This window comes from Lontra canadensis, unplaced genomic scaffold (genome assembly GCF_010015895.1).
Source record: "Lontra canadensis isolate GAN:19392208 unplaced genomic scaffold, GSC_riverotter_1.0 scaffold36, whole genome shotgun sequence".
Classification (NCBI taxonomy): Eukaryota; Metazoa; Chordata; class Mammalia; order Carnivora; family Mustelidae; genus Lontra; species Lontra canadensis.
The window spans coordinates 3,693,075-3,721,007 of NW_022631030.1; the positions used below are offsets into that span (position 1 = coordinate 3,693,075).

At 60.8% G+C, this 27,933-nt stretch overlaps 1 protein-coding gene across 16 annotated transcripts in view; it reads left to right on the top strand.

Moving 5' to 3' along the window:
* The window catches only part of PHLDB1 (pleckstrin homology like domain family B member 1), a 45,004-nt gene that overhangs the window by 10,337 nt on the left and 6,734 nt on the right, over positions 1 to 27,933 (top strand). For 4 of the 16 annotated variants that reach the window (XM_032868642.1, XM_032868640.1, XM_032868643.1 and 1 more), the window contains 18 exons: positions 5,500 to 5,625; positions 7,073 to 8,421; positions 10,893 to 11,165; positions 11,587 to 11,727; positions 11,842 to 11,979; positions 14,596 to 14,724; positions 15,089 to 15,244; positions 18,463 to 18,573; positions 18,754 to 18,843; positions 19,417 to 19,560; positions 21,143 to 21,313; positions 21,728 to 21,868; positions 23,655 to 23,795; positions 23,950 to 24,052; positions 24,488 to 24,532; positions 25,105 to 25,399; positions 25,480 to 25,570; positions 27,178 to 27,324. In XM_032868642.1, the coding sequence (XP_032724533.1) occupies positions 5,500 to 5,625; positions 7,073 to 8,421; positions 10,893 to 11,165; positions 11,587 to 11,727; positions 11,842 to 11,979; positions 14,596 to 14,724; positions 15,089 to 15,244; positions 18,463 to 18,573; positions 18,754 to 18,843; positions 19,417 to 19,560; positions 21,143 to 21,313; positions 21,728 to 21,868; positions 23,655 to 23,795; positions 23,950 to 24,052; positions 24,488 to 24,532; positions 25,105 to 25,399; positions 25,480 to 25,570; positions 27,178 to 27,324 (3,791 nt within the window). Of the gene's footprint in view, positions 1 to 2,725; positions 2,879 to 5,499; positions 5,626 to 7,072; positions 8,422 to 10,892; positions 11,166 to 11,586; positions 11,728 to 11,841; positions 11,980 to 14,595; positions 14,725 to 15,088; positions 15,245 to 18,462; positions 18,574 to 18,753; positions 18,844 to 19,416; positions 19,561 to 21,142; positions 21,314 to 21,727; positions 21,869 to 23,654; positions 23,796 to 23,949; positions 24,053 to 24,487; positions 24,533 to 25,104; positions 25,400 to 25,479; positions 25,571 to 27,177; positions 27,325 to 27,933 lie in introns of those variants that run through there. The other 12 variants (XM_032868649.1, XM_032868650.1, XM_032868654.1 and 9 more) reach the window with 10 other exon arrangements.

Here is a 27,933-nt window from a genome sequence, read left to right on the forward strand (position 1 = left end):
GTCTCAGGAGCTTGGCAGCCCCGGGAGGGGTAGGCAGAGGCACAAAGGAACGGGTGTTCTTCTCCCTAGCACTCCCCCTCCCCTGGACTCCCGGGAGCTGAGGCTTTCCTTGTCTCATCTCTGGAGCAAGGCACCAAGCCCAGCCCTGCCTGGCCCCACTCCGGACATTCTTGGGAGTGCGTTTCCCTGGAAACTGGGTGGTGGGGGCTGTGTGCGTGTGCTATCTCTGTGTGTCTGTGTAACTGGAGTGTGTTTATATATCTCCGGATGTGTTTGTGATTTGGGGCTTGTGTATCACTGTTTGTGCCTTTCCTTGTGTTTATGGATCAGCGTGTTCACGTGGGGGACGGGGGTGAACTCGGGACTGAGGGTACCAGAGTATCCATGTACGTAGTTCCAGGTGGATCTGAGAACTCGCTGGCCCCGTGCCTGTCCATGGGCATATGTACAAGAGGATCGGGTTCCCTGTCTCGTTCCCCAACCCAGGCGCATAGGAGGACCCTCCTCTTTGAAAACAGAGGGCTACCCTACAAAGAACAAGGAGCTCATTCTAGCTGGGCCAGGCCGTCCATAGGTGCATCATTCTGGGCATTGTGCCAGCCAGAGGCAACTTGGACAGGCACATGTCAGGAGGAGTAGAGATGGCGGTGACAGGCTCTTCCAGCAGGACCTTGCCTGGGCCCGGGGGTGGGGGGGGGCAGGCAGAAAGCAGAAGCTGGCCTTTGGCTCTCACTAAAGCCATGGACACTGCAGCATGACAGGAGGGAAGCGAGGACAAGCCCGATTCCACCTCCGTACCCCGGTTTTCTGGCACACCTCGTGCTGCCCTCTTCTTTACGGAGCAAGAGCTGGAGATGGGAATGTGAGCGAGAAAATAAGAAGGAATCTCAACCGGGCTGAGGTTGCCCCACCCTGGGACCATAGCGCCAGACCACATGAAAGCTCTGGGAGGGGACGGATCAGGGGAGGACCCAGAAAGCCACACGGCTTGGGGCCCAGGCTGTCTAGACAGTAGGTCCCTGTCCACTCCCAGCATTCACTGCCAGCCTAGTCTCCATGTCTCCTTCACTCCCTAAGCCCTTCATTGGTGGGTAGGGGCTTGTGTGAAGGCCAGAAGTGTGTGTGTGGGGGGGGAAGCCCCCTGGAATGTGGCCGGGGAGCTGGGCTTTCTGGGTAATCCAGCCAGCTCTCTCTGGGATCCAGGACACTGAGCCTCTTCCTCTCCCACCCAATTCTCATTCCTTCTGTGAAATGGGAGTGAAGCTTCCAACCATGCTCTGCGAGAAGATAAAGATCAAAAGAAGGAGAGAAAGAGCAAAGGCTCCTAGCTGCTCCCTTCTTTGTGCCTGCCTCCTGCCCTATTTCTCACTGGCGGGTATCCTCCATGTCTGTCTGGGTCTGTCCAGCTGGCTGTCACAGTTTCCAGACCGATGAATCATTCTTCCTGAGAATTTTTTTTTTTTTAAAGCCTCCCCCTATTTTGCATTTAACCCTACATGGTTCTCCCATTTCCTTCAGGAGAGTGAGATACATGTGCGCATGTGCGCGTGAGCATGTGTGGAGTATGGCAACGTGGGTAGGTGTTTAGCAAGGGTGGAGAAATGATTTTTTTCTCTAAGGAGGTTGGCTTTTGATTCCAGAGTCTCTCCAGGGACTGAGTGAAAGGATGTCTGTGCCTGAATGAGTGTGTAACCAAGAGGGGTATTATGGGGGTGAGAATAAGCACATGTCAGAGATGGTGTGTTTGTGTGTGTCAGTGTGCACAGCCAAGGTGTGGTGTCCGTGTGTTGGTGTGTGTGAGGCGTGGGAGCTCTGAGCGTATAGAGTATGTCTGAGACAGTGTGTCCCTTAAGGTTCTGGTGTCCAGAGGGCAGGTCTCTGGAAGACAATGAGGTGTCCAGAGGCAGGTGGCACTGTGTTTTCCAGGTGGGAGGGTGCCTCACTGGGGTGGGAGAGCTCTTCTAGGAGACTAGCACAACTGGTGGTAGGGGTTGGGAGGAGGTGAGGTTCGCTCCTGGAGCCCCAGGGGAGTAGGCTGGCTGGGAAGGGATAGCACCTTGGTCCAGCCTGGGGGTGAGCTGAGCTGCTGGGAGTGTGGGGAGCAGGGGCAGAAGAGGAGGTGTTTAGGATGGAGACGGGAGGGAGGCTCAGTGCTGCCCAGCGCAGGCCTGAACTCCCAGCGCAGGAGTGACCTTGTCCCAGTGGCACAGGGAGTGCAGGAGCTGAACCTAGTGACCTAGCTGGAGCCCTGGGAGCCATGGAATGTCAGAGCTTAACCTTTGCTGTCAAAGAGGACAACCTCCCCATTGGTAGATAAGGGATCTGGGGCCAGAGGGTGTGATTGGCCCCAGGTGACCAGCCAGCTGGGTTCGGGGCTGGCCCCTTCCCAGGCCTCTTGGGAGGCCAGCCACAGAGGGCTCTCAGTGAGACCCTGCTTCTCCTCACTCCTGCCTCCCGACGACGCTTCACCCTCGGGCCTCCACTTACCTCTTACCTTTCCTTGCCTCATCTCCCCGCACCTTTCCTCCCGGTCTCACTTCTGCTCCCGCACCCACCGACTCGGAGTCCCCTGGCGGCTGGCCGCCTGCACCCTCCCGCCCCGCCCTCTCCATCCCGCTCCCCTCTCCTCTCCTCCATCACTTCCTCTTCCCCTCCTCCTCTCCTTTGTCCCTCCCTCCCTGGCTCCCTTCCCCCGCCGGTGGCCGGCCCGCCCCTCCCCGGGCCCTGGCGGCTGCTGGCTGCCTGGCGGCTGGCTGCTCCGAGCCCGGGGCCCGCGGCGCGGGAGGTCGGCCCGCCCCCTCGCAGGCCCGGGGCGGGTGGGGAGCGCCGAGGGCCCGAGCTAGCGGGGGGCCGGCGCTGCGGAGGTCCGGGCTCGCCGGTGAGTGCTCCGCCCGGCCGGCCGCTTCTCCCGGGCTGCGGGCGCCGAGGGGCTGGGCGGGGGGCTGGGAGGGGCGTCTGCGGGCTGCGGTGGGGGGACTCAACCGCGGGTGGGGGGGTCCGGCTCACCTTGGGGAGCTGGGGGGCTGTGAGACTCGGTGGCATGTGTGCCCTGAACATGTGAGTGGGAGGTCTGGGCTCGGGGCCATCCCTCGGCCAGCCAGACCTCGTCTTCCCTCCGTGCTCGGAAGTCCCCTCCATGGACCCGCCTCCGGAAGGGGTAGAGGGGTCCTGATGGGGACGGGGAAGCCCGTGCTGGGGCCCAGAGGGGTCTCTGGTGGAAGGGCGGGGGCCCTTCCTCGCATCTCCCCGCACCCCAGCCTCCCTTTGGCGGGTCCATTCGTTTGTGTGGCAGCTGAGCCGTGCCTGTCAGTCCGCGAGTGCGGGAGCCGGTATGCCTCTCTGGGTGTTTCTAGCAGCGGGTATGTGTGCGAGCTTGTAGGAGAGTGTGTTTGTGTGTGGTGTTTCCCCTCCGTGTCTCTCAGAGATAGGATCCGCCCTCTCCTTTGCCCTGGTTTCCACCCCCCCAACCAGATGTGCAGCTTCTCACCCACCCACCTGCACACACACAGCTGGGCCCTTCGGGGATGGGGGCTTGGACCTCAACTTTAACGGGGAGGAGAGGTTCTTGGGGTTCCCTGAGTGGCGACCCTTGGAGGTGCCGGGCAGGAGTGGACCCAAGGAGGTTTCCTTCCAGAAACAGGCTAGGCAGGCCCTTGGGGCAGGACAGACCGGAGTTGAGGCCATGCCTGGGGCCCCTGAGTTCAAATAGAAAGTTAATTTGGGCAGGAGGGAGCTGCTCTGAGGCCTGTTGCCCTCCTGCCTGCTCTATTAATACAGATCCAGCTCTGCTGCCTGACATCACCTATTTATAGCCTAGAGGCAGCCAGGCCACACCCCCTCAGTGCAGGAGGCTGAGGGGCAGAAGAGGGGGCAGGGAGCTCTCAGCTGTAGAAGCCAGGGCTGAGGGTCCCTGGGTGCCCACCGCCTCCTTGGGTGGGCCTGGCAGGACAGGCCGGAATCCGCTCAGACTCCACACCTGTGTCCAGACTGGGCTGTGTGATCAGGCTCCCATATCTTCCCCCACCCTGCCCCACCCTACCTCTCCCCACCCCTCCCCATCCCTCCTCACCCCCGTCAATCTAGAATTGAGTGGGTCTGTCTAGACCCTGCGAAGAACTCGTTATTAATTACCTTGTTAAAGGGCTGAGAGGAGGGGGAGGGGCCAGCAGGGCTCTTTCTGAAACGGCTGTGGTTGTAATTAGGTGTAAGTGTGGTTGGCTATTATTTATTCCGATTATGATTACTCTGGAATCAGCTCCTCTGATGGGCGGCTTGGTGGGGAAGGCTCCCCTCTCGCCTAGCCACCCATCAGTCTCTAGAATTGTTGGTGCCCGCCCGCTTGGGAGAGCCTCTGGGCGTGCCGGAGCAGTGGGTGGCTTTGCCCAGTCCGGTTATGTGCTAGGGACTGCTCAGCTGGCTGGCGCCTGCCCCACCAGCGAGGGCGGGCTCCTGAGCTTCTCAGTGGGGGGCCTGCCACGGTCGCCACCTGGCCTGGGTGCCCCTTGCCCTTGTGGCTTGCCTGAGCGGAACCGTCTCAGCGTCCAGGAATGTAGACTTGGCATGAAGCTTCGGGGGTGCCAAGTGGCACCAGATTGGGTCCGTAGGCTGGGGGCATGGGTGTGGCCAAGTTGGGAGGGTGGTCGTACAGGGCCCTGGGCTCTGGTGTCTCCCAACACAGCATCTTTTGCAGGAATCCTGTAGCGTGTCCAGGAGAAGGAGTGCTGTGAGCCAGGCTCAGGTGCCCGCGGGCACACCTGCTGCTGTGCACACTCTTGGTGCCCCTGGCTACATTTTTGGCGCCCACACACCCTCCCCTCTCCATGGAGTCACACTTACTGGGCAGGACTGGGCTTGTGTCTGCTGCCTGGGAATGTGCTTGGCTGAGGCAGGGCCCATTGGCCCTCGGCTTGGCTGGATTCCAGAGAAGACCAAGGAGCGGGAAGATGTCAGGCCAGAGCGTGCTTTGTCCGAGAGAAAGAGAGTGATGGCTCTCCCTAGGCCATGCAGTGATAAGGAGGGTGATAAGGAGTGGGAGCCAGGAAGCAAATTCTGGTTCCTCGGGGGGCATCTAACTGATTCATGGGTTTTCCCTGTCCCCTGTCTCAGAGCTTTTTTTGATCCTGGAAATTGCTGCTCTCAGACTGACTTTTCCACCCAAGGGGCAGATGGATGGATCATTGGTACAGCTTAGGGGGGATGTGGGCATCTGTGCTCTCTGAAGAACCTCCGTTCCCAGGACGCCCTCTCATACGTTGTCTTACTAACTCTGCAAGGTCCATGGTACTGTCCTCGTTTCCCTACCGAGAGAACCGGACTCGGAGGGGACGTGACTTCACCCGAAGATCTCACCACTAGCAACGAGAGTTAGGACATGGGACCCACACACTGCCACTGTGGCACGCACAGTGCAGGGGGCGGGGCTCTTCGGAGCCCGCTAGTGCTTTGGGGCGACGCTGCCTCAGCCCTGCCTGCCCTTCTCAGCATTTGCTTTTCCTGTAGGCTGTATGTTGTGCCTGGGCCAGTCCACCTTCCTCCGCTTTAACCACCCAGCCGAAGCCAAGTGGATGAGGAGCATGATTCCGGCAGGGGGCCGGGCCCCAGGGCCCCCCTACAGTCCTGGCTCAGGTAGACGCCCAGTTGGGGCCGGGGGTTGGGTTGGCGGTCCTCCTGGACTGTCCTCCTCCCTGCCCCTTCCAGCCATGCTTGTGGTGTCAGGGCAGGACAATACCCACGATCTGGGCTTGCTGCCACCTGCCATTGGGCCACTGGAGGAGGATGCCAGGCAGTCTGGCTACTGGGAGAGATCCAAGAAGTGCTGCTTGGCTGGGATTGGGGAATCATGTGCCCAAAGGGACAGAGGGCTCTGCCACCCCCATTGCCCCGGAAGATGCCACCTCAGTGTCTGGGACCCTAACCACTAGGTGCCTCTTGTGTCACCACCGGGAACCTCACCCTTGACGGTGGCCTTAGGGGGAGGAAGGAAGCCTTAGGTAGAACCTGTGCAGGTGCAGGTGGGTCCCACCTGCTGGTGATTAGGTCTGTGGGCCCTGCCCCTCCCCCAGACCAAGCCAGCCGATTGTCCAGCGGACCGGCTGCAGTTGGTGTGTGAATTGCCAAAGTTCAGAGGAGACTTGGTGCTTGTTGCAGGGGACCAGCGCCACTGAACCCAGCTGCCTAGGGGGTGGGGCTGGATGGAGACCAGGAGACCGCCAGTGAGCCCAGCACCCAAAACTCTGCACGGGCATTCAGAGGGCTGTGGGATGGCAAGTGTCAGTGTGGTAATGGGATAGGTGTCCACCTGTGTCTGTCAGGTGAGCCCCTTGGGAGCCTGGGTTCCCAGTCCACACCCTGGCTGGCTTTACCGGGCTCTCACCCTCCCTTTGTCATGCCACGCCCACTTTAGGGGCAGCGGTTCCAGGGACTTCTGGTTGGTTGGCGAGGCCTGGGGCGGGGCAAAGTCAGGCTCCTGCTGGCGTGGCTTAACGGGCTGATAATTGCAGGCGCTGATCTGCTGGCCAGCCTGGCTTCCCCTCTGACTGCACAGAGGGGTGTGGGGCACGCCTCCTGCCCAGCGCCGAAGGTTCCATTTGTGTTTTTCCCTGGGTTTCCGCTGCTGTTCTGGGAGGCCCTCGTGTCCCATTAGACTGGATCCCCCCACCCCAGACTTCTGGCCAGCTCCACAGCGTGCCCCCGGCCCCTTTACAGAATGTCCGCCTGCCCTTCCTGAAGGAGAGGGTTGGGAGGCTGGGGAAACCAAGGCAGGGAGGACCCTCATCTTGGGGTGAGCCCACCACCACCGGCCTGGGAGTGCCTGGCACTGTTAGCAACCCTGCCTTGAGTCAGGCAATGTCGGAGCCAGCAGAACAGCCCCCATCCCCTTCCTCTATAGAAAGGGGAACTGAGGGCAGGTGATCTAAGGCTGCCCAGCAGGTCAGGGGCAGAGAAGCACCCAGATCACCTGTCTCCCCTGGCCCCTGCTAGGAGGAGGTCGGAGAGCGCCCTCCTTCTTGTGCACCTGTAGCTCCCCAGAGTTGAAGATGAGGGTCTGAGGCATCTTTGCATTTCTCACCAGCAGAGTCCGAAAGCCTGGTGAATGGGAACCACGCCCCACAGCCTGCAACCCGGGGACCCTCCGCCTGTGCCAGCCACAGTTCGCTGGTGAGCTCTATTGAGAAGGACCTGCAGGAGATCATGGATTCACTGGTGCTAGAGGAGCCTGGAGCTGCTGGCAAGAAGCCTGCTGCGACTTCCCCACTGTCGCCCATGGCTAATGGTGGGCGCTACTTGCTGTCCCCCCCAACCAGCCCTGGTGCCATGTCTGTGGGCTCCAGCTATGAGAACACCTCTCCAGCCTTCTCTCCACTCTCCTCACCGGCCAGCAGTGGAAGCTGCGCCAGCCACTCACCCAGCGGGCAGGAGCCAGCACCTTCCATGCCCCCGCTGGTTCCCGCCCGTTCCTCCAGCTACCATCTGGCCCTGCAGCCCCCACAGTCCCGGCCGAGTGGTGCCCGCGCCTCTGAGAGCCCCCGGTTGGGCAGGAAGGGGAGTCATGAGAGGCCTCCGAGTCCTGGCCTCCGAGGTCTGCTGACAGACAGCCCTGCAGCCACTGTCTTGGCAGAGGCCCGCAGAGCCACCGAGAGCCCCCGGCTGGGAGGACAGCTGCCCGTGGTGGCCATCAGCCTGAGTGAGTACCCGGCTTCCGGTGCCCGAAGCCAACCCACCAGCATTCCTGGCAGCCCCAAGTTCCAGCCTCCAGTCCCTGCTCCCCGAAACAAGATTGGCACACTCCAGGACCGCCCTCCCAGCCCTTTCCGTGAGCTGCCGGGCACCGATCGGGTGTTGACGACCAGCCCCTCGCGCCAGCTGGTGGGCCGAACCTTTTCCGACGGGTCAGCCGCCCGCACCCTGCAGCCTCCCGAGAGTCCCCGCCTGGGCCGGCGCGGCCTGGACAGTATGCGAGAGCTCCCTCCGCTGAGCCCCTCTCTGTCCCGACGGGCACTCTCCCCCATGCCCACCAGGACGGCTCCAGATCCCAAGCTCCCCCGAGAAGTAGCAGACAGCCCCCGGCCCCGGCGCTGGGCCGCCCACGGGGCCTCGCCGGAGGACTTCTCACTGACCCTGGGGGCTCGGGGCCGGAGGACACGGAGCCCCTCACCCACACTTGGGGAGTCCCTGGCACCCCGCAAGGGCAGCTTCAGCGGCAGGCTGAGCCCAGCCTACAGTCTGGGCTCTCTGACAGGGGCCTCGCCCCGCCAGAGCCCCCGCGCCCAGAGGAAGCTGTCCAGTGGGGACTTGCGGGTGCCTGTCACTCGGGAGCGGAAAAATAGCATCACGGAGATCAGTGACAATGAGGACGACCTCCTGGAGTACCACCGGCGCCAGCGCCAAGAACGGCTCTGGGAGCAGGAGATGGAGAGGCTGGTGAGCGGATGCCGCGGAGGCACCACTGTCCACAGCGGAGTCTCTGCCAGGGCGCGGGCAGGCCAGCTGGCCGGTTGGGGGTTGCTTGGAAGGGCCTGGGCTTCTCCAGCTTTTCTACTTCCAGGGGGCACCTTAGTGACCTGTAGCTCCAGGGTCTGGTGCCCTGAAGAGTTTTGCTTGCAGTCTCAAAGGCTTTAAGTTCTTGTTAATTTTGCTTTTCTTTGATAACACAGCATTTGTTTTAATGTATAAATTGAATTTTGTGTTATTGACCTATGACAAAGCTATAGGAAAACGCACCATATTTCTGGTGAGGCCTTGCACCTCTCAGTCTGAGAAGCCGGTCTTAATGATGACGAGGCTGAGGCCCAGAGAGGGGAATAAGTGTGTCCAAGGTCACACAGCAAGTTCTGGCAGAGCGGGAATTGGAATCTCCTGTCTTTCCAAGGCTTGTTTTTTTTGTTTTATTTTTTTATTTTTCTTTTTTTTAGAAAAGCCCCTTTTTCTTTAGAAAATTTCTTTCTTTCTTTCTTTCTTTCTTTCTTTCCTTCCTCCTTTCTTTCTTTCTTTCTTTCTTTCTTTCTTTCTTTCTTTCTTTCTTTCTTTCTTTCTTTCTTTCTTTCTTTCTTCTTTTTGTTTTTTTTTCAAATGGGTGGGAGCTGCTCACTGTGGCCCAGGCAGGATCATCTGGGAAGCAGGGAAGGGCAGCCCCAGGCCTGTGCGATTGTGATCATGTGCATTGGCGTGCGCCATGTGGCTGCATTTGGGGGCCGGGTGTGGCTCTGGGCAGCTGTCCTGGAGCCGGCATCTGAGCTGGGTGGGGGCCAGGATTCCCCGGATAGCGGATAGTGCAGGGAGCTCATGGGGGCTCTACACGCGGACAGGAGAATGGATTGTGAGCAGCGCGGGGTTGCTGGGGGGGCCCAGCGACCGTGAGATTGGTCTGAGGAGGAGAACCAGAAATGAGGTTTGTCTGGAGGGCTCTTCAGAAGAGGTTGGGACCGCTTTGGGTGAGGTGAGGGCGCGGGCCAGTGTGTTTGTGTCAGGTCTGGGAAGAGATGAGATCAATGAGGCCGGATCCCCAGTGTTTTCTGGCGCTCTATCTCGTCTTCACTGTTGATGCCTTGGCCTGGAGGAGGGTGCTTGGACCACCCTGGGGGCTCAGCATGGAATAGGAGCAGTGAGTCTGGGAAGGCAGAGTGAGGGCCCCAGCCTCCCCACGCCCAGGCACCAGTGCACACCTCATCGCTAGCCGGGACCTGCCCCACCTGCCACTTTAAATCTTGGAGGCTGTCAGCCCAGCCCTTCCCACCTCCAGCCAGCTGCTTATCTGGGTCCTGGGGCAGGGGCGGGGCACTGGCCCTGCCTCCCCGGGTGCTGAGGCTCTGTTCCTGGTTTTGTTTTTGATATGGACCTGAGGAGGCAGCAGGAGGGAAGCTGGGTACGTGTCTGGGGACCCGGCCACACTGTGCAGTGAGAGACCCCTGAGGTTGAGGTCCCCTGCAGAACTGTGGGCACCTGGAGGGGGTGGAGTTCACAACTCCAGTGCTGTGGATGAGAGAGGGAGCCACAGATCGTGAGCATGATTGCACGGTCCCTCCTTGACCCCTTGGGCCCCTGAGAGGTATCCGGCTGGGGCTGTTTGTGGGGTGAGGGTGGATGGTGCACTCGGAGCACTCATGGCTGGGCCTGGGAGTTCAAGGGCAGGCAGCAACTCACCTGGCTGGTAAGACGTGGGGGGCTGCCTGAGTGCCTTATAGCTGGGGTGGGCAGGAGGAGGACCATGTCCCAGGTCTGTCTGGCCTGCTGTACAAAGGCTGAGCGCAGCGTTGAGGGAACCTGAGCTCCCCAGCTGCCTGTGGGCCTGTTTTCCCACCCCGTCTAGGTCTGTGCCCACCTGTCTGCACGCTAGACTGTGTTTATCTGCGTGAGTGTGTGCCGGCGTGTGTCCGTGCATGCCAGGGCTGGTGTCTGTGTGGGCCTGCCTGAGTGTATATACAGAGCACGCACGTGTTGTGTCCTTGTGGGTCAGGACTGGTGTGTGGGGGGGGGTCTGTGTACCTTTGTGTGTGTAGACGGCTGTAGATCCGAGTCAGCCCGAGCACCTGCTTGTTTGTCAGCATTGCCTTGTGGTCCTTAGCCTGCTCCCTGGCTTGGGTTGCTGGGTGTCCACAAGGAAGCCCCCTCGGGGACAGAAAGAAAAGGGAAAGGAAACAGGAAGATGGGAGGGGCCAGCCACGTGGGCAGGTGGCACAGTGGCCTGGTTCCTCCTGCCTGCTCCTGGGACACCCTCCTTACCTTTGCTTCCTCCAGCCTTGGGTTTGGTGCTCTCTTGACTTCCTTCTGAGCCCCTAGAACCTAGAGTCCTAGTTCTCTCTCCTGATGGCTCGCTGAGCCTGGCTGCAGCTCCGCGAGGACCCAGCCTCCCTCCTTCCCTCCCTCTCATGCCCTGCTCTGTGCACCCTTCCCAGGAACGCCAGCGCCTGGAGACCATCCTGAACCTGTGTGCCGAGTACAGCCGGGCCGATGCGGGGCCTGAGGCTGGGGAGCTGCCCAGCATTGGGGAAGCCACTGCAGCATTGGCGCTGGCAGGCCGGAGGCCCTCCCGGGGCCTTTCAGGGGCCACTGGGAGGAATGCCGAGGAGCCTGGAGTGGCCACCCAGCGCCTGTGGGAGTGTGTGGAGCGGTCAGACGAGGAGAACCTCAAGGAGGAGTGTAGCAGCACGGAGAGCACCCAGCAGGAGGTGGGGCGGAAGGGCACCTGGTGAGAGGGGCTGGGTCTGACCCACTGGGGGGCCGTGGGGGGCAGAGGAGGCCACAGTGGTGGAGGCCAAGGCTCAGTGTGGGGGAGGTAACCAAAGGGGCAGGTTTGGGAAGAGACTGGGTAGGAGAGGTATAGAAGTGAGGCCGTCCTGGTGCATTTCCCAGGCTACAGAGATGCTTTCTGACCCACCTTTCCTTGGGGTGTCCTCCAGGCCTGGCCCTCAGTGGTGAACCGCCGCTGCCTTTACCTGAGCGGGTACGGCTTCCTTGCAGGGAGGGGAGTTGGCCTCCTTTCTTGGTCTAGCTACCCCTTCCAAGAGCCCTGAGGAATGGGGCTCCATTCCTGGAGTCTGATGGGGGAAGGCTCCAGGCTTCCGCAGCTGATGGCTTCCCTCCCCCCAGCATGAAGATGCCCCTGGCACGAAGCTCCAGGGGGAGGTGCTGGCCCTGGAAGAGGAGCGGGCCCAGGTGCTGGGGCGCGTGGAGCAGCTCAAGGTCCGCGTGAAGGAGCTGGAGCAGCAGCTGCAGGAGTCGGCCCGAGAGGTGAGCCAGGAGGGCCCGGGCCGCGCTCCTCCCCACGCAGCATGAAGGCCTCCGGAGCGGTCCGAGTCCACCCGCCCTGACGGGCCTTGCCGGGGACCTCCGTGTCACCCCCAGGCCGAAATGGAGCGAGCATTGCTGCAGGGGGAGAGGGAGGCGGAGCGGGCGCTGCTGCAGAAGGAGCAGAAGGCAATGGACCAGCTGCAGGAGAAGTTGGTGACGTTGGAGACCGGCATCCAGAAGGAGAGGGACAAGGTAACGCACAGCTGGCCTGGCCCAGGGCTGGCTCCCGGCGGCCTGGGAGCGGGGCAGTGCCTCCTCTAGGCCTCCTACCCCCCCTCATCAGCCATCCTGGAGACCTGGTGGTCCCTGTGTTGCCCAGGGCAGGGGGCCTTGTCTTCTGTGGAAGGTACCAGCTTGAAGGGCACTGTCAGGGGCTGGGCTGGGGTCTGGGATCTCCTCTGTCTGGGTCTCTGTGCTACGTCTGGGCACCTGCCATTTGTGGTCCTTCGTGGCCCTTCTAGGCAGTGCCAAAGCCGCTTCTGGGGCAGTGAGCACAGCCTGAGGGACTGGTGCTGGGAAGTGGTTCGGGATGGGGTCCCTCCATCAAGAGAACATTTCCCTCCGGGCATGCCTTGGGTGCTCAGGATGTGATCTCTGGGAGATGGCCCTCAGTCTCTGCTTCCCCGGAGCCTTCAGGATCTGCAGCCTCCTGTCCCAGGTGGTCCCAGCTCCCGCCCCTGCCCCGTCAGAGTCCGTGCCAGCCTGCAGGGGGTGCTCCGTCCCATAGCGGCCCTGCCGCCAGGCCCCAGATGCCCAACCACGTACCAGAAGCTAGAGTGTGGAGAGGGGTCACCTCTTTCTGGACTGGACAGTATTTTTTCCAAGATTTAATTTTCCTTTTGAATTTTTTGAGAGCATCTTCCTCCTATCCCAGTTTTGAGAGTCTTAAAAATTCTTTGACACCGCCCCCTCCCCCATTTTCCTTTTTCTTTCTTTTTTTTTTTTTTTTTTTTTTTTTGGAGCTTTGGTTCTGGCCCCCAAAACCACACTCCCAAATTCTGTGCCAAAATTAACTCCATGCTTACCAAGCAGGCCTGCACTAACGCCCCCTCTAATCACTGTCCTGGGTTCTCCGCATGCCCCTAACTGCCAGTGCCACCCAGGCAGGGCTGAGCCACGCCTGCTTTTGTACTAACTCCAGGGGCACCGCTGTGCCCTTGACCTCTCCCCATCTAATTCTGCCTCCTTCCTTTCTTGGTGTGGGACTCCAGGGTTTTGATCAGAAAGGAATGGACAGGGGCACAGCTCAACTTTACTTGGTGGTGCATTGGCAGGAGGGGTAAAGCTTGGGGGAAATGCCTGGCTGAGAGCTCCTCAGCCTGAAGAGCGCCCCCCTTTGGAAGAGCCCCTGGGCACTGCCTCCATAGACTGTGGGTGGTTTCCTACACAGCAGGGAGAAGCTGGCTGTCTGCCAGCCATCCGCCTCCCTTCCCTCTCTTCCGGAGCAGCCGAGGGTCTGGAGGTGCAGCTGGGGTAACGTGGCCTGTGGAGGGCTTGGACAGGTTCCCTGTGCCACACCGTGGCTGCCCTTCCTAGCTTCCCCCACTGGGGTTTCCCAAATTGAAATACCCCAGCCAGAGGGAAGGAACGGGTAGGCCTCTCCCCTTCTCCCACCCCTGAGCCATCTGGAACATAGGGTGTTGTAAAGGCTGAGTCCAAGGAGGGGGAATTGCTTGGACCCCAGGAACTGGGCTGATTGGGTCCTCCTCTCCCTAGTTGGGGGGGTGGGTGGGTGGGTTGGGAGGGCGGGGCAGGATCCCACAGAGGGACTTACTTCAAGTAAGCTCAGCATTTCCGAGGGAAGCTGCATAACTTTATGTCTCACTGATCTGGCATTGCCTGGAGTCTAGGACTTTGCCTTCTTCCTGGGCCCAGTTATTTGAGGTGGTGGTGGGGGGCAGGGGGAGGAGGTAGTGGCTGTGGGGAAGGTTCACTCGGCTTTCCTCCCCAGCCCATGGCCCCACTCTGGTTTTGGAATCAGTAATCATAGTTTCTCCTCTGCCTGTCCTTCGGAGGGGTGACTCACCAGATCCACCCCTCGTCCCCCTTCCCGCCCTCAGAGGTGTCATCTCGCCCCAGACAGAGCTATGTACCTCCTCTCTGTACCCACTCCTGGGGCTCCTGTTGCCACGGCAACGGCCGAACTAATTGCAACCCTCATCCCGCTGGAGTTCAGCCTGCAGTGCCCCAGCCCCCCACCTCCACCTTGGGCAGGAGGGAGGGAGGCCCAGGGAGGCCCAGGGCTGGGGTCCCTGATGCCCTGCACTGCCCCAAGCTTTAACATCTCCCGCTGTGAGTCACGACTTAACCCTCACTGGCTCTACCCTTTGCCCCAGGTTGAAATTTTGGTCTCCAAGCGGCGGCAGGGGGAGAAACAGCAGCCAGAGGCTGGGTGTTTGTGACGGGTTTGGAGAGAAAACAGAGGGCTTTTCCTCGGACCCCCCCAAACAGTTTTTAGTCCAGGGGACTCCAAGAGACCAAAATTTCTGCCCGAGACCCGCTCCTCTGGCTGTCTCACGCGGCCCGTGCACCTGCGAGTGTCCTGTCTCCCACGGCAGCTCCTGGCCTTTCCCGCTCATCACCTCTTCCACGCGCCTTCCCCCCTCTCTTCCTCTCTCCTCTGGCTTATCCTCCTCTGCTCCTCCTTGGCTTCTTCCCCCTCCCCCGCCCTCTCCCTGCTGGCTCTCTCTCTCCTGCCCCAGCCGCACCCCCCACCCCCCACGGCCGCACAGCCCGCGGGCCGGAGTTGAGGAGTGTGTGTTCTGTTTCTCCCCTGTGCCCGCCCTCCCCCCACCTCCCGCCGACCAGGAGAGGGCGGAGCTGGCCGCGGGACGGAGGCACCTGGAGGCCCGCCAGGCGCTCTACGCCGAGCTCCAGACGCAGGTCGATAACTGCCCCGAGTCAGTGCGGGAACAGTTACAGGAGCAGCTGAGAAGGGTCAGTTTCACCAGCCCCCCTTCCCTGGCCCCCGAGGGCCACCCACCCAGAAGAGAGGAGAGCGGTGGGACGGGACCACCTGGGCCCTGCAGTACCTGCCGGACACCAGGGTTGGTGCTGTGGCTTGGAGGGGACAGGGCAGGATGGGGGGAGTGCTTCTCTCCTTTCTGCTATTCCAGACGCTGAGACCCCAGCAAGGGGCAGAGCCAAGCAGAGGAAAGGGGGTTGGGTGGGTGGGGGGGCAGGTCCCTTCCCTGATTTCCCTGGGGCCAGCCCTCAGAGCTCCCACCTCTGTGGCCTGGCCTTCCAGGCCTGGAGCCGTATCCTGAGCACCACCTGAACCCCTCTGTCACTGTCGTTCAAGGAGGCCGAGGCCCTGGAGACGGAGACAAAACTGTTTGAGGACTTGGAGTTCCAGCAGCTGGAGCGGGAGAGCCGAGTGGAGGAGGAGCGGGAGCTGGCGGGCCAGGGGCTGCTCAGGAGCCAGGCCGAGCTTCTCTGCAGCATCACCAAGAGGAAGGTGTGTCCCGCTCCATCCCCTGGGGGGGAGGGACACCTTAGGGCCAGGTGGTTGGAGGCCAAAGAACTGGATCCCAGCTGATGATCCCCCGTAAAAGCTAACTTTACCTTTCTGAGCCTCAGTTTCCCTCTCTGCAAAACAACAGGCTGTGGAGAGAATGCAGCAGGACAGCGTGTGGGGACAGCACGGGCTCTGAGGGTAGCGGGCAGGGTGGGCAACAGCAGCTGGTCAGCGACTGTGGGCTCCCAGTGGAGAGTGGACGGGGCTCCCGCTCGGAGCTGGCCCTGGCTGGGCAGAGAAATGAGAGGTTCAGACGGGGGAGGAGGAGGCTAGGGGGAGGCTTGCTGCTGCCCTTGCAGGTCTCTCTGTCTGGTGGGCATGCTGGGAAACATACAAGGACCTGGGATCTGGATGCTGACCCAGCCAGGGGTTCTAGGAAGCGTATCCCCTAGGTTCCAGCTGTGGCTCAGCCTTAGCTCTGATGAGCCAGAAAGCAAGGGGATTGTGGATGGTGTCCTCACGGGTTCTGGAGCTCCAGAGGCGGTGATCCTCTGCTTCTGCTCTCAGCCAGACCAGAGCAGGGCGATGGGGCAGGGGTGTGTGTGTGTGTGTGTGTGTGTGTGTGTGTGTGTGTATAATACATTCGGGAGGAGGAAGCTGTTAAATCAGGGAGGAGAATAGGGAGGATGGTTAGCAGCTCACATGCCTGAAGCTGAGACAGCTGAAGTGAGTGGGTGGGAGGTGAGGGCAGGGAGATCGGGGAGGGGTGTCGAAAAGTGGTGGCTGGCGTCTTGAGGGCTAGCTTGAGCCTGGTGGTATGTGGGGAGCTCCTGGACCTCCCCCTGCGCCCGGATCCCTTGCCCCTGTCCCTGAGTTTCTCTGCCTTCCAAATGCATCTGCTTCTGGATGGGAGACAGATGGAAGGAAGGAAGGAAGTGAGCATTTCCCGAGCACAAGGGTGTGTGCCAGGAGGCTTTCTTGGGTTAGCTTATGCCAACCTCGTGGTCTCACAGGCCAGTGCTCTTATCCTTGTTTCATAGACAAGGAAACAAGGGCTCCAAGAAGCCCCATGTCTGCCCCACACCTCAGCTTATAAGCTTCACAGTCAGCATCCCAGACCTGCCTGGCCTGGAAATCTCTCTTCCTTACGCTGTACTGCCCTGGGGCCAGGGGCTTGCCCTCCCCCAGCCTCTTCCTCTTCCCTTCGGAGAGGATGCAGCAGGGAGCCCTAGACCAGCTCATCCCATCCCTTTGAGGTCCTGGTGGGTGAAAGCTCCAGGGACTTTGGGAGGGGTCAGTGGGACTGGACTCCTGTTCTCTCCTCCTCATGCCCATGTTGGCTTCTGGGAACCAAGCTCAGCCACTGAGACTCTGGGGGTCACATTCTTCCCTTTGCCTTCTCTTGACCTACTCAGCCTCCCCTCCTCCCTCAGCTCCCAGTGTCCCACCCATGCCAGACTCCGTCTGTCCTGGCGTCAGGTGCTCCCCTGTCATCTCTGCTGTGAGGCAGAGTGGTTCAGAGGACTGGTTTTGGAGTCCCAACAGATTCGGTGTCATCCCAGCTCTAGCACTCATTAGCTCCTAAATATATCAGTGTTCTTTTTTTTTTTTTTTTTTTTTAGAGATTTTATTTATTCATTTGAGAGAGTGTGGGCACGTGTGTGCACAAGTGGGGGGAGGGGTAGAGGGAGAGGGGAATGCAGGCTCCCCACTGAACAGAGAGCCCGATGCGGGGCTCGATGCCAGGACCCTGAGATCATGTGGGTACTAACAGTTTCTCAGTAAACAACAGATCTTGCTGTGGGGATTACCCCCTGGGCTGACCCCAGTTCTGGGGCAGCTCCCTTCTACCCTCCCTCCTCGTTCAGGTTTTAACTTTTTTTTTTTAATTAAAAAAAATTTTTTTTTAAGATTTTATTTATTTTACAGAGAGATCACAAGTAGGCAGAGAGGCAGGCAGAAAGAGAGAGAAGGAAACAGGCTCCCCACTGAGCAGAGAGCCCAACGCAGGGCTCGATCCTAGGACTCTGGGATCGTGACCCGAGCCCAAGGCAGAGGCCTTAACTCACTGAGCCACCCAGGCGCCCCCAGGTTTTAACTCTTAATGGTGTTGGTTTAAGGCCACTTCTTTCAGGAAGCCCTCCTGGGATTAACCCAGCCCGTTTTTTCCAACCCCATCCTTCTCTCTCACGTGATTCTCTTTTTTCGTTTCCTTTTAGCACCTGGTTGTTGAGCCAGGCACTGGGCTAAGCCCTGCTGGGGATATGGGGACAGTGACCCTGCCCTTGGATCAGACAGAAGGGGGCCGGGTGGTGATGGAGACACGTGTTGACAAGTACCAGTAGTATGAGGCAGAGGGCGCTACAGAGTCATCTGAGCACAGAAGGAGGAGCCAAGAAATTGAGTGGTGATGAGGAAGGTGTTGGGAGAGAAGGTAGCGTTCAGCTGGCCTTGGAAGCTAAGCGAGCTCTGAGGGTGGAAAGTCGGGGCTGCTCTGCTGCATTGAGGGGGGAGGTGTTAGGAAGGCCTGAGAGCATGCGGCTGCACAGCTTACTGTACCCCACGGCCAGGCTGGGGGGACTCGGGGGCTGAAGAGTGTAGGCCCCGTTCCGGGAGCCCTCAAATGCTGGCTTCGGAGTCCCTGCTCTGGCCTGTGAGTAATGAGGGGTCACTCAAAAGATTTTGGGGAGAGGAGTGACCTAACCTTATGTGTGGATTAAAAAAAAAAAATTTCAAGTAATACGTATATGTTTTTAGAAGCGTTCGAAAATTTAGAGAAGTAAACAAAAACAAAGCTCCAAAGCCATTTTAAGAAGGTGTTTGTGGCAGTGGGGGGTGGGGGGGTGCACCAGACAGTCACGAGAGTGGGAGCAGGAGGCTGGTGAAGAGGTCCCAGCCGGGGAGGCAGCTGACTTGGGGGATGGCCGTGGGCGTGAGGGCTGTGGAGAACTCTTCAGTATGCCCTGGGTTTTGGACTTGTTGACGGCGGGGCGGGGGCGTCTGGGGACTCGGCTTCTAGCGGGCGAGCCTAGTGGCACAGGTGGCGCTGGTTGAGGCAGGACTGAGGGGAGGAGTTGACTGTAGTTGCCAGTTTTCCCCGGGGTGAGTTGAAGCCGAGGGCAAGAGCTGGTTGGTGCCCTCCACCCAAGACGTGGGTCTCCCCGTGGGCTCAACCCTGTGGTCACCCAGGCCCGACCGACCACTCCCCTGTCCTCTAGGAGCGTCTGGCAGTCCTGGACAACCAGGCGGGCCAGATCCGGGCCCAGGCCGTGCAGGAGTCCGAGCGCCTGGCGCGGGACAAGAACGCCTCTCTGCAGCTGCTGCAGAAGGTACCCCGGTCAGGGTGGCGGGGTGGGGGGTCAGGGCTGGGGTGGATGGTGGGGGACGGGTGTGGAGGGGCCACGGGGGGACACTTTGCCGGCCACGCGGGACCCCCTTCCTTGGCCTTCCCCCTCCCCGCCCGCAGTACCCTCCCACCCTGTGCTGACTCTGCCCATTGGGGTTTGCAGGAGAAGGAAAGACTGACTGTGTTGGAGGGGAGATACCACTCGCTCACAGGAGGCAGGCCCTTCCCGAAGACCACGTCCACTCTCAAAGAGGTAACGAGCTGGGCTCAGCCCTAGCTTCAGGCCCAGTGGGTCTCTCGGGAGGCTCTGGAGCCACAGGGGGCACCTTCGCCCCTGGGTTGAGTGTGGGGACATTTTCGCAGACTGGAGAGGTTGAGTGGGGGTGGCCCTGACGTCTGGGATTTGACCCTCTGTGGCTACCAGCTGCTGCTTTTCAGATATCTTCCTGATACTACCATTTGGGGGATTAAATACACCTGGAGGAGTCAGGCAGCCTGACTGGGGAGGCTGGGCAGCCGGCAGGTTTGGTAAGGGCGGGGGCTGGGCAGAATCCCCTTGATGGGGAGCACAGGACTCTAGGGGGCCTGAGCTGGGCGCTCCTTGGGCTTCAGTCTAGAGCTGGGCTCTTGGCCGAGAAGTGGGCACTGACATCCCTGAAGCCGTTCTTTTCTGAGGCCTTGCACGCTTGGGGTGTAAGGCCCAATGAGGACGTGCCCCAGTTCCCAAGCTCTTTTCCCCGCCTCCCTGCATGAGCCACTGAGGCCCGGGGCGGGGTGGCTGGGCTGTGTGAGGGGAGAGGCCCCTCACCACGTACCCTCTCTGTAGGCTGAACTGCTCATCTCCGCGGCCTCAGAGATGGGGCCTGGGTCTGCGACTCTGGTCCCTTTCCCAGGGTCGTCAGAGCCTGCGGCCTCCTCTGTCCCCCTAACCCCACCTGCTTCCATTCAGCTCTGCCCCAGAGCACAAGAGGTAATCACAGCTGACTGCCTGCTCTGCCATGCCCACTGCCTGCCTGCCTGCTTGCCGAGCTCCTGCCTACAACTTCTCCCGCGGGCCCGGCTGCAGGGCCTGTGGCCGTTACCCTCTGGCCAGAGCTTGTGAGAGTCTGAGCGAGTGTGCCATCCCACTCTTCTGGAGGGGGCCTGGGAAGCCCATGCAAAACCAGAGCACCGATTTGTGTATTAATTTGCATGCCTTCTGCATGCCATTCATCAGTTCTCACAACCCACTGGACCCCCCAGCTCATTTTCCTTTTCCCTGACCCTTGGAGGACAATTGCCCTCAGGAGCGAGGCCAGGCTGGGGATCCTTCTGGGTAGGGCAGGCTCAGGCTCCCGTGCACTCCGCATGCATTCTGGATGCCTGCCATGCCTGCAGCACCTAGAGGAGCCCCGGGCGCTGAGGACCTCCTCGGGGGCTATGCCAGGCCCTGACCTCCTGCCCCACAAGCTCACGTGCTAGTATCTCTCCAAGTACTAACCCATGGGCACTGAGCCCATGTTTCTTCTTGGGCTTTGAGCTGTTCCCTGCTAAGGTCTCTCTCTCAGAGCCCATCTAGCTCACCCCCTAGTGGTGTCTCCATCCCTCCCCTTCCAGCTCCTGCCCCAGCAGATGGGGTGCGAGGAGATGCTTGGGAGTGGTGGCCGTGTCCATGCTGTGTGTGTGTGCGTGCCCCACGGGGGATGCCCAGGGTGTCAGAGACAGAAGGCTTGTCTGGGGGCTGGGTCCTGATCCTCAGTGGACTCTTGGAAGGCCTCTCGGCTTCTCCTGTCCCCAGCCCAGACCAAACCCAGGGGTGGGCCTTCAGGGTCTGCCTGGGGCAGGGCCTGGATGCCAAGGCAGCTTCAAAAGGTAGAGGTCAAGAAGAGCTTTCAGACCATTCTCCCTGCCCTTTTCTGGTCCCCTGCCCTTTTCTGGTCCCCCGCCCGGCCACAGCTGTCTCCAGGCACAGTGGGCCACTGAGCTCCCCGCCCCTGCTCTGGATCTTGCATTGACTAGAATGATGGCCCTAAGGCATGGAGTTTGGGTGTTGGGTACCTGGTTGTACCCTGTTAACCTCTTCTCTGCCCATCCCTCCCCCGCCCACCGGGCCCCCTAGGAGTATGTGAGCCTGGCAGAGGTTCTCCAGCTGTGCTTCCGCTTGGACCCCCATGCTTCTGCCGCCTCCCCCGGCGCGCTCGCCCAGCCCCTGCCTGACAGTGAGGTACCAGCCACGGAGGGAGCCCACTGGTGCCTCCTCGTGGGTGCCCAGATGGTGCCTCTGGCCTGGGTGGGGCTTGGGGGACGACAGGGTCTCTTCAGCAGTGAGGGAGAAGGGCCGCTGGCATAAGGGGGTTGGGAGTGGTTTCCTCCCTTCCTGGGGGCCTCGGGATCATCAACTCCTGGTGGCTCAAAGCGGGGCAGGCCAACTGAGAGGACTTGCCTTGCGGGGCTAGGAGCGCCTCTGCCGCTGTGTGCTTCCTGTGATTACCTTCCCTTGCCCATGGGCAGGGCTGGGGCCGCAGTTCCATTAACCTCTCCTATTCCCTCCCGCATCCTGGCCTGCCCCCAAGTACGTGACGCTTGAGCAGCTAAAGGCGATGTGGGGCTCCTCGCCCGTGCCCACAGCCCCTGCGCCAGGCCTGCCTTTCTGGGTCTCTGCCTCCCGGGACCTGGTTCCCACCACCTGCCTTCCTCCCGTGCTGCCCTCTTCCTCCTCCGCTTCTCTCACGCCTTCACCCAAGGTTGGTGGTCTGTGTGTTCCTGCCGTGCCCAGCGCGCTGCCGGAGTGGCTGTGTGTGAGTGTGAGTGTGTCTGTGTCCCACCCCTGCTTCCCAGCTTTGAGCTCCAGGCCAGCCCCCGGGAGTGCTCCGTGCCGGTGGGCGCTGCTGGCTGGCATCGTGGTTGGCATAGCACGAGTCTCTGGTCTGGGAGTTGTGTCCTGACTGTTTCTCTTTGCCCTTGGCGTGTTCACAGCAACTGTTGGCTCACTGTTTTTCTCCTTCTCTTTACGCTGTCCTTCCTCCCTTCCCTTCTCCCTCACCTTCCTGTCCCCCCTCCCATTGTGGCCCGCCTTTACTCCTCCTCCAACCTTCCCCTCCCTTCCCCTCCTCGACTGTTCTCCACGCCCCTCCCCCCACCCCTGCGCCCCACTCCAGATGGAGGAGCTGCTGCCCCCTGCTGTAGACTTAGAGCAGTGGTACCAGGAGCTGATGGCCGGGCTGGGGACTGGCCCCGCTGCAGCCTCCCCGCGCTCCTCTCCCCCGCCTCTGCCCGCCAAAGCTTCCCGGCAGCTGCAGGTAACCCCCTCTCTCTGAGCCCTGCTTCCCTCTGCTCTGGGTACCTCCTGCTGGTCCAGCGGCCACACAGCGCCACCTCAGATGGGGTGGGGAGGTGGTGGTCAGTCAAGTCAGGGCAGCAAGGGGCCTCTGGGTCCTGACATCGCCTCATGGGCAGCCGTCCCAGCCCTTTGGGCAGCTGGAGGGCCAGCCTGTGAGTCCACGGACGAGATGCAGGATTGCCAGTCCAGCAGAAGGACCTTCAGGAGCAGCGGTCAGGTTGGGGTGGCTCTGGTGCCTCGTGCTAGGGCAGACTGTGGCTCTGCTGTCCCCGGCTGCCCTCAGGCCAGGAGTCTCTCACTCGGTCTAGGGGTTCTGACGCCCTCTTGGGCCTCTTGCAGCTGGAACTAGTGTGGTCGGCATTTTGCTCTCCGGGTCTCCCCATGAGTGACAGGCAGGGGCAGTACTGGTGGGGCAGAGAATGAAGTGACAGCCCTGAAGACGTGCCCGGGCCTCCTCAGCATCTCTGTGCAGGGCATGGGCCTGCCTGTGGCCAGCTGCTGACGGTGGGTGGGGAAGGGGTCAGGGTGCTGACCTGTGGTTGTGCCCAGGACCCTAGTGCTCAAGATTCCCTCCTGGGGTGCAGGCACTGCACTCTGTCTTTGTGGCCTCATCTCGAGTTTCATGTTCCCTTTAGGAGGAGTTGGATTCTTCTAGCGTGTGGGGCAGCTGTACTTCATGTCCAGCTGGTTAGAAGTTTTTTTTTTTTTTTTTTTTTTTTTTTTTTTAAGATTTTATTTATTTGTCAGAGAGAGAGCGAGCGAGCACAGGCAGACAGAATGGCAGGCAGAGGCAGAGGGAGAAGCAGGCTCCCCGCCGAGCAAGGAGCCCGATGTGGGACTCGATCCCAGGACGCTGGGATCATGACCTGAGCCGAAGGCAGCTGCTTAACCAACTGAGCCACCCAGGCGTCCCAGAAGTTTGTTTTTTTAAAGATTTTATTTATTTGAGAGAGAGAACATGAGCAGAGGGGAGAGGCAGGCAGAGGGAGAAGCAGGCGCCCCACTGAGCAGGGAGCCCAATGCGGACTCGATCCCAGGACCCCAGGATCATGACCTGAGACGAAGGCAGACGCTCAACCGACTGAGCCCCCCAGGAACCCCGAGATTTGTATGTGTTTTGATTCATGTGACCATCAGTTCACTCTCTGCTTTTACAGAGCCAACACTGGGGCTCGGAGAAGTCAGTCATCCCCCCCAAGGCCCCACGACTAGGAAGTGGCAGAGCTGGTGCTGGGAGTCGGGGTTCATGCCTCCAGACCCCGTATTCAGCTGGCGTGAAGGCCGGGAGGGAGCTGGGCAGTTCCTTCGGCTAGTGCCACTCCCTCCTTTTGCAGATAAGGAAGCCAGGGCCCAGAGCTGGGAGGTACACAGCCCAAGGTCGCAGAGCCTACTAGCAGCCAGGCAGGACCTGAAGGAAGCCTGACCTCCTGTTGGTCTCCAGCACAGCCCTGCCCAACAGATGTGAATGCCTCCTCCCAAGGATCTTCTCTCAGACCTGGGGTGGGGCCTGGGATTGGCCCAGAGAGGAGCTGCCTGGAAAAGGCTTGGCGGCTGCCTATAACACCTGTCCCACCTGTTGCACCTGTCCATTGGGCTGGCCCAAGAAGCTCGATGCCGTTGTCTAGTGAAACAGCCTGGGAGTCCTGGTGCCAGGGCAGGACCTGGATCACAGCTGGCCTAGGTGACATGGGGTTGGCAGCCGGTGGGCAAGCCAGAGCTGACCAGGCAGGATCTCTTCCCTCCAGGTTTACCGCTCCAAGATGGATGGTGAGGCCACCAGCCCCTTGCCCCGGACCCGCAGTGGCCCCCTCCCCTCTTCCTCTGGCTCTTCTTCTTCTTCCTCCCAGCTCAGCGTGGCTACCCTGGGCCGGAGCCCCTCTCCAAAGGTCTGAGGACATTGGGTGGGCTCCTTGTGTGGCATGGCGGGGGTAGGGACGGGGAGGGTATGCTACGGGGGAGAGGTCAAGGCCACCCAGGAAAGCTTTGGGAGGCGGGGTCTTCCGAGAGCCGGGTCCCAGTGCTCCATTCCCCCACCCCCAGAGTGCTCTACTCGCCCAGAATGGGACAGGCAGCCTTCCTCGAAACCTGGCGGCCACGCTGCAGGACATCGAGACCAAGCGCCAGCTTGCCCTGCAGCAGAAGGGTGAGTGGCTGCTTTCCCAGGGGCCCTGGATATCTGCCCCGAGCCCCCTACACCACACTTGCCACGGCGTTTCTTTGCTTTAATGGAGTTGTAGGCAAGCGCAGGAAACGTTTAGATTGAGTATCTGAAGAGCTTCCTGGACATTTATCAAGAGACTGAGGGCTGGGGGCCGTACAGACTTTCCCAGAGAGCTCAGCAAAGAAGGGAGATGCTTGTCGGCCTGAGCTGGGATGGACGTCACCCTGTCTGGAGATGGGGGTGGGGTACCTGATGGCCTCCAGAGCCGGTTCTTTGAGATACCAGCTCTGGGGACCCAGGAGGCCTGGTTGCCTGTGTGCATCTTGGTTGTTCTGAAAGCCCATGTCTGTGCCTCTCCCTCGTCTCATCCCCTCTGTGTCTCTCTACCCTACCCTTTGCCCGGGGCCCCCACACCAGGCGAGTCGCTTCCTGCCGAGCCCCCCCCAGCCGACAGCCCAGCAGGTAGAGCGGTGGTCACTGGGGGCATTGCTTTGGTCAGGCGGCCCCACCTGGGCATCTGCATGACGTGTCCTGCGCAGGTCCTTGCTGCCCCGCCCTGGCCCCCTGTGGCCTCCCCGGCTGAGCTGGGATGGGGTGTCCAGCTGGCCGCACCCCTTGAGCTGGACTGGCCCATGCCTCAGCTGTGCTCTGCGTCGTCTCCTCTTCGCTGCTGGTGTCGCTCTTGCTTGTGCGTCACTGCGGGCGCTGCATGGACACCCTGCTCACGGACCTCGCCCCCCTCCCCTTCCCCTCCCCAGCAGGCGGGTGGTGCATGTGTCCTGCCCTGCTCTCCAGGTGATGATGGTGAGCTGGAGGCACCGCCCGGGCAGGGTCTGTGCCCCGCTGGGCCCAGGATGCAGAAGGAGCGCTGAAGCCACACGACGTGGCCGTGTCCAGTCGTGCAGGCGACCGCAGTGCTGGCGGGGCTTTAGGGAAGCTGGTGGGGGCCGAGGGCTGGGCTCACCTCGTCCCTCTGTGATGCTGCCCGTGTCCCCCAGAGGGCCCGCTGTGACACCGCCCCCCCCCCCCCGCAGGACAGCAGGTGATTGAGGAGCAGCGGCGGCGCCTGGCAGAGCTGAAGCAGAAGGCGGCGGCCGAGGCCCAGTGCCAGTGGGACGCCCTGCACGGGGCGGCCCCCTTCCCGCCAGGCCCCTCCGGCTTCCCCCCGCTCATGCACCACTCCATCCTGCACCACCTGCCAGCCGGCCGGGAGCGCGGGGAGGACGGCGAGCACGCCTACGACACGCTGAGCCTGGAGAGCTCGGACAGCATGGAGACCAGCATCTCCACGGGTGGCAACTCAGCCTGCTCGCCTGACACCATGTCCAGGTACCTGCCCCCGGGGGCCGGCCCCGCCTCTGCCAGCCGCCTCCAGCTTCCTGATGCCCCCGCTCTCCCTCTCCCTCCAGCGCCAGCGGCCTGGACGTGGCCAAGATCGAGGAGATGGAGAAGATGCTAAAGGAGGCGCATGCCGAGAAGAGCCGGCTCATGGAGTCCAGGGTGAGGCGGACCCGCTCCGGCGACCCCAGCCTCTCTGCCCCCAGCGCCTCGAGACCTTCCCTTGAGGGAGAAAGGGTTTAAAAGTTCACGTTCCTCAAGTGGAGGAGGCCTGGCCACATGGCAGGTGTCCCAGCTCTCAGGACAAGGGGTAGCAGCATGGTCACTGCCAGGCATGTCCCGGACAGCAGCTTCCGGCCCCTGTGTGTTTGGCTCGGGGGTGTTTTGGCCACCATGGGAACTGATTCTGGTCTCCCCCAGGGGCAGGAAAGGTGGGAATGGGGGCCTGAGGGGTCGGACTAGAAGAGCAGGCAGGTGTCCAGGCCAGAGCAGGGGTGTTGGTGGAGGGTCTGTGGGCAGTGTGAGGGGTGGGGGTGGGGCAGAGGGAGGCCGTGGCTCCTGCCTGCAGGCCTATAGGTGGGACCAGAGCGGTGTCCCAGGCACAGCCAGGCTGAGGGGCCTGGGCCTGCGGAAGGGGGTTGTGGGGGTCTCTGCAGAGGCTGTTCTGTCTTCACCTGCTGGGCGCTCTGTGTCTCTGGAGGGGTGAGTGGGGCTGGGGGCAGGAGGCCTCCACTGGGCCAGCCAGAAAAGAAGGCCTCTCAGTGGTACTCCCATCGAAGGAGGGCACATTTGCAAGCAGCTTGGCAGACGGAGAGAAAGGAGACTCTGGTCAGTTTGGGGCTGGGGAGAAATGGCAGCCAGGAGTGGATGGTGCTAAGGTCGTCAGTGTTGATGAGGACACAGCACGCCACGGACGGGCTCTGTGTTTGAGGATTTGTTCTAATGACTTTTAAACCCTTTTAAGAATGGCTTCTGTAAGTTCGTGTCTTTTTTCCCCAGAAATTTCAAAGTTCAACTAGGAATGTTTGTATTTTGCTTTCAAAGGGCCTTAGTGGTTCGGGAGGGACTATGGAATATACTCAATATTAGGGCAAGTCAGGTCGCGTGTGTGCTAGGAGCTCAGGTAAAGCGTGACGAACCCCGTTTATCCGGCGCTTCTGTGCTGCTGGCATCTGTGATGGGCGTTTAGCTACATGACCTCGTTTAAGTGTCACTCTAATCCCTGAAGGGAGGTATGCTCGGCCCCATTTTACAGATGAGACAGCAGAGGACAAGGGGGTTTAAGTGGTTTTGTCAGGCTTGCAGAGCTCATCCTGGCAGCAGATCTGAATCTGAAGCCAGAAGGTTTCTTTCTCTCTCTCTCTCTCTCTCTTTTTTTTTTTTTTGGTAAAGATTTTGTTTATTTACTCACTTGACACAGAGTAAGATCACAAGTAGGCAGACAGGAAGAGAGAGGGGGGAAGCAGGCTCCCCGCCGAGCAGAGAGCCTGATGCGGGGCTTGATCCCAGGACCCTGAGATCATGACCTGAGCCGAAGGCAGAGGCTTAACCCACTGAGCCACCCATGCGCCCCCAAAGCCAGGAGGTTTCACATCAAAGCATTTAACCTGACTGGCGAGGTGCCTGCAGAGGGTGGGTTTTGGGGGTGATGCTCTCTGGTGCCGGGCTGCCCCCTGAGGTGTGTGCTGCCTGTGGCTCTTCCCCAGCCTGAGGAGGGGCGGCGGGGGAAGGGGGCAGCCGTGGGCGCTGACCCCTGGCTTTGGGGGCAGGAGCGGGAGATGGAGCTCCGGAGGCAGGCCCTCGAGGAGGAGCGGAGGCGGCGTGAGCAGGTGGAACGGAGGCTGCAGAGCGAGAGCGCTAGGAGGCAGCAGCTGGTGGAGAAGGAGGTCAAGATGAGGGAGAAACAGTTTTCCCAGGTGCGTGGGCGCTGGGGTGTGCTGGGTGGTTGGCTTGAGGGCGGGGCTGTGGAGGGCTGGGGATGCCCTGGGCTGGTCCTGCAGGGTCATGCAGCTTGTCCTCCAGAAAAGATTGCTGTTGGCTCCGTACGAGCAGAATTCTGAGTCTCGTTCAGCCGGCAGGAGCAGAGACCTGCGTGTGTGTGCGCGCGCGTGTGTGTGTGCGCGTCTGTATTTCGCGGCTGTCCTGGCCCTCGCTGCCCCAGACTCAGCAGCTCCAGGCGCCCCCGCTCCCAGCAGGTGGGGTCACCCTGACTTCCGGTTTGCCTCTCCGGGAGAGAACTGTACTCGTTCTGGGACGGGAATCCTGAGCTTTTTCTTTACGCAGAAGGTTTGAGTAGAACAGTTGAAGGCAGAAGAAGTTGGGTTGTATAGGGAGATCTACGCTGTCTCTGGTCTCAGATCCTGGCCCCCGACTGCGAGAGCCTGTGGGACTCAGACAGGCTAGTCCTTCCTGCTGGGTCTTACAAGCTCCGCTCCAGGGTGGGGGGTCCGGTGGGATCTTCCCCAGCAGCGACCAGTGAACACAGCTCCCTGACATCCTGTGACGCAACAACATGAATTCTAAGG